This window comes from Poecilia mexicana, unplaced genomic scaffold (assembly GCF_051168715.1).
Source record: "Poecilia mexicana isolate PSO_F unplaced genomic scaffold, ASM5116871v1 scaffold_5, whole genome shotgun sequence".
Taxonomy (NCBI): Eukaryota; Metazoa; Chordata; class Actinopteri; order Cyprinodontiformes; family Poeciliidae; genus Poecilia; species Poecilia mexicana.
Genome location: NW_028263374.1, coordinates 16,625,984 through 16,636,324, shown reverse-complemented (window position 1 = coordinate 16,636,324; position 10,341 = coordinate 16,625,984). Strand labels below are relative to the sequence as shown.

At 36.4% G+C, this 10,341-nt stretch overlaps 2 protein-coding genes across 2 annotated transcripts; one reads left to right on the top strand and one right to left on the bottom strand.

Moving 5' to 3' along the window:
• Positions 1 to 42: 42 nt before the first annotated feature.
• On the bottom strand, positions 43 to 5,480 carry cunh1orf159 (chromosome unknown C1orf159 homolog). Its single transcript, XM_014982159.2, has 9 exons — positions 5,278 to 5,480; positions 3,526 to 3,606; positions 3,355 to 3,439; positions 2,930 to 3,025; positions 2,779 to 2,835; positions 2,559 to 2,693; positions 2,434 to 2,459; positions 2,322 to 2,340; positions 43 to 1,706 (listed from the first exon to the last, which is right to left on the bottom strand). The coding sequence occupies exons 2-9, from the start codon at positions 3,595 to 3,597 to the stop codon at positions 1,612 to 1,614; spliced, it is 585 nt and encodes a 194-aa protein (XP_014837645.2). The 5' UTR covers positions 3,598 to 3,606; positions 5,278 to 5,480; the 3' UTR covers positions 43 to 1,611.
• A 1,054-nt stretch (positions 5,481 to 6,534) lies between these two features.
• iho1 (interactor of HORMAD1 1) lies at positions 6,535 to 10,228 on the top strand. The gene is made up of 7 exons (XM_088006021.1): positions 6,535 to 7,123; positions 7,299 to 7,437; positions 7,582 to 7,718; positions 7,824 to 7,872; positions 7,953 to 8,037; positions 8,988 to 9,103; positions 9,193 to 10,228. Exons 1-7 carry the CDS (start codon positions 7,071 to 7,073, stop codon positions 9,910 to 9,912), a joined length of 1,299 nt encoding a protein of 432 aa, XP_087862147.1. The 5' UTR covers positions 6,535 to 7,070; the 3' UTR covers positions 9,913 to 10,228.
• Positions 10,229 to 10,341: the final 113 nt, after the last annotated feature.

Sequence of the window (10,341 nt, the reverse complement as noted above, 5' to 3'; positions counted from 1 at the left end):
TAGGTAACCTTCAGATTTAGCTCTAAAAAATAAAATACAGCCTTTTTTTGTAAGAGAAAGGTGCTTTATTTTTGCAAATTATACATCTTCCGAACTTTTATTATGGCACAAAAACAAAAGAAAGTACATTACAAAAACACTCCATTTGTATAAAAACAATATATGCACATATCAAGCTTTTTGTTTTACTGTACAACAAATACCATAAGTAGCAAAAAAGATGAATAGCTAAGGAATGACGACTGCAATTATGTGACTTGAAATAGTAAAGCACACAACTGCCATAGGGTTGTCAAAATAAAACAGAAGAGACTTGGATGAGGATTAGAGATACAGTAAAGGTCACTGGATACTATCCGAAAATCAAAATCATCATCAAAAGCTCCTCAGCTGTGTTTAAAGCTCATAATGGCATCACAGTAATGTAATCACGCCATTTCCTTCTGACATTTGGCAAATTAAATATTAGGCAAATAGAGTTCATGGTGGAAAAAATGGTGCTGCTTCCTTGAGGAAAAAAAAACCCCATCAACAACAAGAAAACAGCTATACTTGGTAAGATACTTGGAGTTTTTCTGTTAAAAAGCACATTTTCATCATGAGCTCAGTACCTTAAAGTGCACATAGACTCGCAAAGGTTACGTTTTAAAAATATAAGTTTGGGTCTAAGCCGAACTTTGCGGCACAAATTCAGTTGTTTAATTTGATACAATGATTTCTTTAATAAATATCCTTATAAATATTATGGTTATGAAAGCCAGTGGAATGCAGTTCATGCACCTCAGTTGGTTACAAAAATAAATACAATGTCAACAACGCAAATTACAAAATTAAAAGATAGAAATATTGATCCATACAGTGCCTCGGGGAATTCTCCTAGATGAATCGTGGCCCACCAGAAGACCAATAGTGGTTTAACATAAGCAGTAAACATCAGTGCACAAAGCCAGAACATAAGCAAAAACAAGCAGGTTCAGTAGAAAAAGAAAAGCAAAAAATAATAATTGAATGTTAAACAGTCAGTTTGCTCCACAAAAATCACAGCTGCCGAGCTCTTTTAGAGGAAAGATTTAACTATTATATGCAGAGTTATTTAGATGCAGCTGCTGAGCTCAGATTCAGAAGCAGCAGATTAAAAACAGCTTATTTTAAAACCAGTGTTGCACACATAGAAAGGCTTTTTCTCTGGTTTAAGCAGCTAATTTTCAACTATTTCAAGCATTTCAAACACAACTAGCCTACTCTGAAAAAGGGTCTACAATGCCCCTCTCTATTCTTGGCACTTAATTTATCATAGTGATCTGGAAAAGAATCGGGAAGTGGGGATAAACCAATAAAATTGGGGAGACAGTGTGTCAACTAAAAACTGAAGACATTCTAAAGATTTTCACCGGAAGAAAAAGGTGAAAAAAAAAAAGTGATTTTCCAGTGAATTCAGAGTATCAGTGTGACAGGTTATTGTTAAAAACACAAAACAGTGTCAGCCTCAGTGATACGAAGGCAGGAGCAGCAGCAGTAGTTAAATTTGGCCAACATTCCTAGAGTCAGCTGGTCTTCCTTCAGGTCCTTCCTGAGCTTTTCTCCCTACGTGCACCAAACCCATCACTCCTCCTACACATCATGCACCTGAGTGGCAGCCGAGGTGGGGATGGTGGTGACGTTTCGCGTTGAGGGCCGCTCCCTCCTCACATATCTCTCTTTCCTCCCTGCAGACGGAAAACGATGCGTTTAATTAAATGTGCTCTGAAATCCGAAGACTTTGTGCTGACTTTAGGAGTTCTGAATCGAAGCATTTAAAAGTTGTCGCCCAGCTTGAGCACAACTGCTTTAAACAGATATATTGTATTTGCATTGACCTACAGAACCCAGGGAAAGCCTGAGGAGATAACATTTAATCACTTGAAGCAAACGTATTGGAGTAATGACAATCTAAAGTTGCAAGACTTTTAGAAGGGAGCTACCGTATTTTCTGAAAGATAGCTATCCAAAGTGAAGTGTATTTTTGTTGACCCATTACAGAGAGTACGCTGCAAAGTTGCAAGTGTAATGTGAAAACCTCCAAGGTGTATAAAAACCTTTGTGAGGCTCTGCATGAACAATCTGATGATTTTAACGACTGAACTCTGACGCGAGTTAAAGCTACGTGATCTGAAGGATTCCTGCAGGAATTGACATAACCTTAATGAAAAGAAAACATTTCAACAGCTGCAAAACATCTGTAGCACTGCCAAATATTTTAGGCATTGCCTAATAACTACACAACAGTAAAACCTGTTGAGCAAGACCTTAAAACAGGTATTTTACAGACATAGTCGTCTTACCTGAAGGGATCATAACAGCCTGTAAGGGATAAAAACAAAAAAAGCCATGAGCTTCTTTATGATATCTAATGTTAAATTAAAATGTTTGGAAGGAAAAACTAAAAAAATGTACCGTCTCACTTGGTTGAAATATAAAGGCTGTAAATAAAAACAAAAGTATACATAAGATAAAAAATAAAAAATAAATACTAAGAGCCAACTCATAAGAGTTTTTCCTCTGAGGAGACTCGTACTCGCCTTTGTTTCGCCGGTAGAAGAAACCAGGCAGCCGGTTGGAGCGTTTGAGGTAGAAAAAGGAGGCAACAGTGAGAATAAGGAACATACTGATCAACAGCGTTCCCAGAAGAACGGAGGCCACCACGCCTGGGCCTCCTGCACAAAAACAGGAAACAACCCCAACTTACAACGCTGCCAGAACTCAGAACCTGGGAGACGGGTTTTAGTCTACCTTTCTTACCAATTTTAGGAATGACAGTTGTTACTGTTGTGTGGTTTTTACGTTCCAATGTGTAGTCTAGAAGAACAAAGGTCAAATTATATATATGTATATACATAAATATACATCTACTAAAACTCACTCGGAACACTAAGAATTAAAAAGCTCGTACTGTATGTGCAAACGGTCACATTCTCCAAATCCACAGCTGCAGCGTCACAGAATATGCAGACCACGTTGCTGTTCTCCAGCAAACGATAGAAGCAACCTGCAGAAGATAAGCAGTGAGTATTTCAAAGTCCAGACCTAGATGTAACTGAGAATCTGCAGACTCAAAGATCTGATGAACTTGAGCTATCCTACAAAGAATGTCAGTTTAGATGTTTAACAAATTACAAACATGAGATGTTGAATACAAACTACACGTCACACTCTTATTTTATTTTGGAAAAAAAAGAAGGTATTTTTCTCCTTCCAGTTCACAATTATTCACAACTTGGTCACATACAAGCCCAAGAAAAAAAAAAAAAAAAGCTAATTGAAGATTGTGGTTGTGATGTGATGGAATGTGGAAAAGTATGAACACTCCCACATTACCTGGTTCACAGTGAGTGTCATTTGAGCACGAGTTGTTCACTTTCTGCTTCTCTCCACAGCACTCCACAGAGTTATGATGTAGGGCCTGTGAGCACAGAACCGGGCTCGGATTAATAAAGCCGCACAACCTGAACTGCACACAGCAAGAACAGATCAACATCCGTTCCGTACCTTCGTTACGGGCGTCTCCGGTCTGATCAGGATCACAGAGGCAGCCAAGACCAAAAGGAATGACAAACCCATACTTGAACCCTTGAAGATGAAACAGATTTAATTTAGACATGAATCAATGTTACAAAGCGAGACACACCTTTACTCATAAACCCTCCTGTGGAAATAAATATGGTGACGCATAAAGACGGCTTCTTTTGGGCACCAAACAGATCTCACCTTGCCTCAAAGTAGTTTAGCTTTAAAGCTAAATTACTTTGTTAAAGCTGCAGAGTGAAACTTATATATATATATATATATATATATATATAAAATTCTATCTTTGTACATTTGTTGAAACCATCAGCATGTCATAACAGTATGGTATGAGAAAGATGATGCGTTTAAAAAAATAAAAAGGAGCTCCTCTGCCTCCTCCCAGTGCTAACTAGGAACAACCAATCAGATCCAGGAGGAAGGTCTTAGCGCTTTCAATCATCCTTGTGTGCACTCTACTCTACTCTTCTCCCTCCACCTCCAACTCTTTCTCTCTGTTACAGTTTCTTCCTGACAGCAGAAGAAATATTTTTTACACTATTGAGAAATGGTTTTGCTTGAGCAACTCTGACTACATGCAGAGAACGTTATCAAAAACAAAGTTGTTTTTTGTAAATATCTTTTATTTTCATTACAATAAATACCGTCAATCAGAATCAACCAAATTAACAAGTTTGACTATCTCAAGTTCAGTTCAAATGGGAAGAATTGATTATATCTAACACATTTTCTTTTACAGTGATGAAAAAGACCACCATTATTTTGATGTTATTAAGAAACAGAGTTGTGGTTACACTGAATAAAGAGAAGCTATTATTAATGTTTTATATCTTGCATTTGATTTCTGTTTATGATATAACTAAACTGCTCTTCCTCAAAATAACTGGAGAAAAAGTTCAAATGTTCATACAAATATTTTTTTAAAATAAAACAAAGACAAATTAATGCATTTCATTTTCAACATATATCCACCTATCTTGGTCCTCGGATTTCATTTCTTAGCCCAAACTTTCTCTAATTTTACAATCAAGGAACTATTAAAACTGATACACTTAGAAACTCTAAAAATAATAGGAGACGTCAATTTTAATTAAAAAGAAGTCAGCTTGTTCAGTGCTTGACATTTCAATCACTGATGCAAGAAAGAGAAATTTGCCTTTTTTGGTCAGCAAACTCTTATTTAAATTTTATAACAGCACAACTGTTGTAAAATGCTTTTTTTTCTTCTTATATTTTTTTGTGTGTGTTTTTTTTGTTTGTTTGTTTTTGTTGTTGTTATTGTTTTACTTTCTTATGAGTGGTGGAGTTTCAATGAGTGAGATATGATTCATATTATGATTGTTCGAACTTGTTTAAACTAGCCACTTTTATAAATAAAAAAAGGTATGCATGTTGCAGGGCTACAGTAAACATAAGCTGCGTTTGTCTTGATTGCATCTGCATCTCTGCCAGGCACGTTGTTGTGCACAGAAACAATGTAAACAGAGGAGCAGCAGGTTAGCGTCAATGGGCTGATGTACCAGGTGTTGAGCTAGCTAGCACCTGCCGTAATGTGAAATAAAAAACAAAAGGTATGAGCAGACAGAACTGAAACATCTAAACCAGTGATACATAAGAACATCTAAAAATCCACTTGAATTAGTTTTATCTAATCAGTTTGAATTACAGAGGCAGAATCGGCTGCTGCGTGCTGAAACGTAAGAAAGTTAAACTCACCAGCCAGACGACGGAAGCCTTCGGCCTGACCAAACTCACCTGTTCGGGTTAAAAACCCGCAGAGCTGGTCTGCAGCAGGGCTGTTACCACACAGTCACTGGTATTCGTTGGTGGATTTGTCATGGATCCACCTCTGTGACTGTCTCAGACAGATAATCCTACGACTCGGAGATACTCGTTTTAAAAAAAATTTGGCAGGCTGACTTCCGGGAGCGATTTTCAAAATAAAGTCCACACGTCACCGACTGCTTCTTCTTGGTGGAGCTCAACATTTATCTACACCTGAAAGAGCTTATTTCTCTTAAATACGATTTCCTCGGCCCCACTTTAAATAAAATGTAATAAACGTGCATATATATTAAGGTCTGCGCATTGACTGAACCAAAATACCCCACAGATCAATATATAAATGTTTCCATTGTACTTTTACACAGAGTTGTTGAAGTTAAACCTTCACATACCTTCAGGTCTTTTGCAACTTGCAACTAGGTTTCTTCCTTCCTTTCTTGCTTAGTTTAATTTTCTCATTAGTTCTTACCAGCTTATGTCTCTTTTTCAAGATAGGCCCTCCCTTAGCATGATGGTACCTTGACCATGTTGAAAGGTAACGATGGTGTGTTCAGGGTATTTTTGCCTGTTGGATGGTGTTATGGCAGTGTATATACTACTCACACCTGGCGTTGCCCACAGTGTTGAAGATCACAGAGTGATAGAGGCACAGATGGAGAGGAAAAATGAAAATAGGAGGGCAACTATTATCATAACAATATTGATTTTTTTTGTCAGTGCAAGATTATCTAACATTGTGTAACCCTAAAAATAACAATAACTCTCAAATACAGACAAAATAAAATACTTGTAATATTCAGAAAAATAGGTAACATCTCTACAGGTCTTGTTAACAGGTTAATTGTTATGTGCAGCAGCATAACCAAAGGTGCAATTCAAGTCAACAAAATTTGTGTATCTTTTCATATCATATACTGCTGATATAGATGGGGCAGCAGTAAATTAGTGAAAGCCAGCATTATAATATTATTAAACTGAAATGTTAAAGTGCCATCATGTAAAAAAATAAACACATATTGTGTTTTATTTGTGCTAATTTTGATAATAATAATAATAATAATAATAATAATAATAATAATAATAATAATAATAATAATAATAATAATAATATATATATTATATTTAGAGCAGATTCTGATGAATCTGTAATTCTTTGATTATTCCAGCTGCTTCCAACAGGCACAAGATATAAGGCTTCACTGGCTTAGAAAAAATATCTACAAAAGATCTCTTGTCTCTAAATTCAAACTAAGTCCGTATTGTTTTTCATAAGAGTAAATATTCCAAAAAGGTATTAATAGGAGCATGATTGCTAAGTGAACAGTAAACAAATACCAATCCAAAACGGTTATTTTCTCATTTATTTTTTACAAGTGTAAGCTTTCTTTCGACGGTCAGTAAACGCAACCTCGCCTCGCACTGAAGGTTTAAACGGCGGGAAATTTAAAATAGCTTAAAAAACCAAATGGTTTTTTAAGCTATTTGCAAATAAGTCCCCGGGGAGGAGACCAAGGGACCTGTGAGTTGATTAATTTTTATATTAGTGTAGTTATGTCACGTACAGTTTAGATTTTATACTTTACTTTTGTAATCTGTACCATTCTTTAGCTAAAGCCTTCTCTGTTTGACTGAAATAGCGAGTTAGCATGTTTAAGCTAATTTTTTTCTTTTTTTTTTAAATCTTGAACTAACTTGTTGACCTTTCAAGCAGGAAACCAGACGCAATGAGTTATTTGAGGAACATCAAGGAAATGTTGAACATACCAGCTGGGACCAGGTAATTAGCTATATTTTTTAAATATTGTTTCTTGGCCACTAATGTAGATAAATAAGCTGTTATTTTGTATTATATTTAATGCCCTTTTATTTACAAATAGTTTTTTTTTTTAGTTAATTTGTATTTTATTGTTTTCCTTCAACACACTGCATGATGGCGACTAATTAATGAGCAGAAATGCGGCCTCCAATGGATATCCTGGTTTGACAGATTCCCAGGTTTTCTTTGGCTCACAGTTTTGGCATGAACATTCCCAGGGAATGTCTCAGGAAATGAGTCTGTCATCCAGAAACTCCCAGCAAAGTTCACAGGAGGTAAGTCTCTATCCTCCATAAATTAGTATGTTATTAAAAAAAGTAAATTTATTGCAATGACTCAGTTTCTTTAGTGAAGCACATTACGATTAATTATACTCTGACTGATAATCACATATGATGTTTTTGTTTTTTTGTTTTCAGGGAAGTGACCCAACAATTTTAAACAGATATACCTCTAAACCTCTTCTGTTTGGCGACATGAAGGACAAAACGAGAACCTCAGGCTTGCTTGACAAGTTTGAAGAGGACAGGAAAAAAGCAAAAGAGAGAAGTGACAGGTGAATCTATGAACCATAAACTTAAATCAATTACTTTGATTACAAAAAGGCTGCCTAAAAATGTTTGTATATTGCATCTACAATCTCTGTATTTTCTTTTAACAGTGACCAGTTTTTTAAAGAATCCCAGCATATTAGAGAAACTCTCGTTAATGTAAGTGGACATGGACGGTCACTCTGTGTTCATCACTGACTTCTGTCCTCCAGATGTTCAAAACATACAACTTCTTTCAGATTCAACAACTGGTGGCTGGCACTGAAAAAAACACATCTGTGTGCCAAACAATCTTTGAAAAATTTGACAGTTTTGCATCATCACGTAAGTTTTCTGCCAGTTGATTCTGCATTTTCTGGGATGGGTTTATGTAATGCAACAAAGGCAGGGTCGGGTGACCTCCTTTCTTTAAACATGCGCCTAACACCTTTTTTTTGTTTGTTTGTTTGTTTTCTAAGCTGGCCTTAGAATTGAGTTGGCCCCTACCTGTGATTCATCATGTGTCTCACTCAATGCCACTAATAACTAATAAGAATAAAATAAATGTATTGTAAAAATTTAGGGGAAAAAACAACTGCAAACATTTGTTTTCTCCAGTGTGTGGTGCTGTTTGCCCTGTTATTACAATTTGTACATACAGTATACAATTCCCAAGTCACCCTTTATTTCTATACATTTTACTTCAGAGGAGCAAGACTTTTTGGTAATGATTTAAGGTGGTCTTGATCAATATTTATACATGCTTTCTGAAGGTTCTGCAAAGTTTGTCTCTGGTGCTTCTCTGCTTTTTTCACTTGTCTTTAGTGCACTACCATTTTTAGAGAAAATGTGATTTGTTCAAGTCACTAAGCACTTAGATATTAAACCTCCTGGCACACATACACTCCTAAAGCTTTTCTCCTAAAGCTAAAAAGATAAATATATCTTGTCCTTCATATATATATATATATATATATATATATATATATATATATATATATATAAGTTGCAGCAGACAAAACACTAACAGCCTTCCTATATGTATGAAAATTGGAAATTTGTTTGAAATAATAATACACACAAAAACATTTTAAGGCCTTCATAAAGCACTGCTAACTATTTATCAAGATCATTCTGTAAGATTATAAGAAACATCTAACTCATTTGATGTTGATTTGAACATCACATAAAAGGAGTTGATGCTGAATCTACAAGAATGTAGATTCTTGTATTCATTTTAAAATAAACCGACTGCATGGTAAGTTATGTTGTCTGTCTTTCCACTGTCACTTTAGTGAAAACTACTTTGGAGAGTCTTCAGAGAGACATTTCCCAGATGTTTGAGACTTGGGTAGACAAATTAAGCTCTCAGAAGGAAGTAATGACAGAGCTGGAGGAAAAACTGAAAAAGGTTAGCAATTTATGGTGGTATCTACTTTTTGACAGCAGTAGAAACATCATTGTTTGATCAATAATGAGCACAAGTGTCCGTTTGTTTAGAATGGGGAAGCCACATCAGAGCTTGCAACACAACTAAAGAGCTTAAAGAGTAATTTGGAGTGTCTGAGAGGGGAGCAGGAAAGAGAACAAAAAATGCTGGAGGAGGCTCTGAAGCTGCTCAACTCTCTTGTGCCTAAGCCTTCAGATAAACCCAGTCCTAAATTGGTGTCAGACAGTGCCATTCAAACATCTCCAGAGCAGGAGCAGTCAGTGCACAACATTCTGCAGAGTAGTCAAAGTGAAAGCACACAGCTTCCAAATGTAACCTTAAACAAATGCAACCTTAAACATCAGGGTGAAACTTCCACACAAGGACACAGGCGCGTCTTCGGAAAGAGAAGACTCAATCAGAAGGGCCAAAGGTACAAAAAGAGACCGCTGGTGCTCTCTCAGAGAAGGAAGCAGTTTGTCCCGGATGAAAACACCGAACCTGTAAATCCATGCAAGAAGTCACAGAAAACATCAGCTCCCCTTTATGAGATCCGTGACCAGAACACCCTGGCCGACCAGCAGAACCTCAGCTCAGGCAACCTGACACCAGGGAAGAGAGGAAGTAGATCCGGCGTGGCCGTAGGATGCTTCATGAACCCGCCGAGCTGCTGGTCACAGGACAGCAACAGCTCAGAGTGCCTCGCTGCCATCGAACCCATCCTGGAGATGCTGAGCCCCGTAAAACAAGGAGACTTGTGGGAGTTGTTTGATTCTGAATTTGACTTTTAGAGAGAATCTACAGTCCTGAGCGCTCTTAGTTTTGTTTTCATAGGTGAAATGAGTCAAATCTGTTAACATAAAACAATATTCATTATTACCTTACTAGAGTTATATTGGAAACTCTCCTGATTTAGTCTGAACTCAAGAATAGTTTAATAATATATAGCTTAATATAAGAACTGTGGTAATATATGAGTGCAGACTGACCCTCAAAGTATCACAAGCTTATTGAAATAGTCTTGTATAATTTCTTCATGGCTTACTTAAAACATTGTAGTTAAGTTTTGCATGGCTGTATCATTATATTTCCAGTTTCAGAGTGAAAATAAAATGATAAACAAATTAAACATTTGTGTCATTTGATTAAAGCTGATCATTTCTGTGACCTAAGTTTGAATTTAAAGTACATATTAGTGTCTTCATTGTAATCTTGCAGTA

Coding starts and splice junctions, on each gene's coding strand:
- cunh1orf159 (XM_014982159.2), bottom strand. CDS start 3,597: ATGGGTTTGTCATTCCTTTTGGTCTTGGCTGCCTCTGTGATCCTGATC. Junction 3,440..3,525: donor CGGAGACGCCCGTAACGAAG/GTACGGAACGGA, acceptor CTGTGCTCACAG/GCCCTACATCATAACTCTGT. Junction 2,460..2,558: donor CTTCTACCGGCGAAACAAAG/GCGAGTACGAGT, acceptor TTTTATTTACAG/CCTTTATATTTCAACCAAGT.
- iho1 (XM_088006021.1), top strand. CDS start 7,071: ATGAGTTATTTGAGGAACATCAAGGAAATGTTGAACATACCAGCTGGG. Junction 8,038..8,987: donor TGACAGTTTTGCATCATCAC/GTAAGTTTTCTG, acceptor CTGTCACTTTAG/TGAAAACTACTTTGGAGAGT. Junction 9,104..9,192: donor TGGAGGAAAAACTGAAAAAG/GTTAGCAATTTA, acceptor CCGTTTGTTTAG/AATGGGGAAGCCACATCAGA.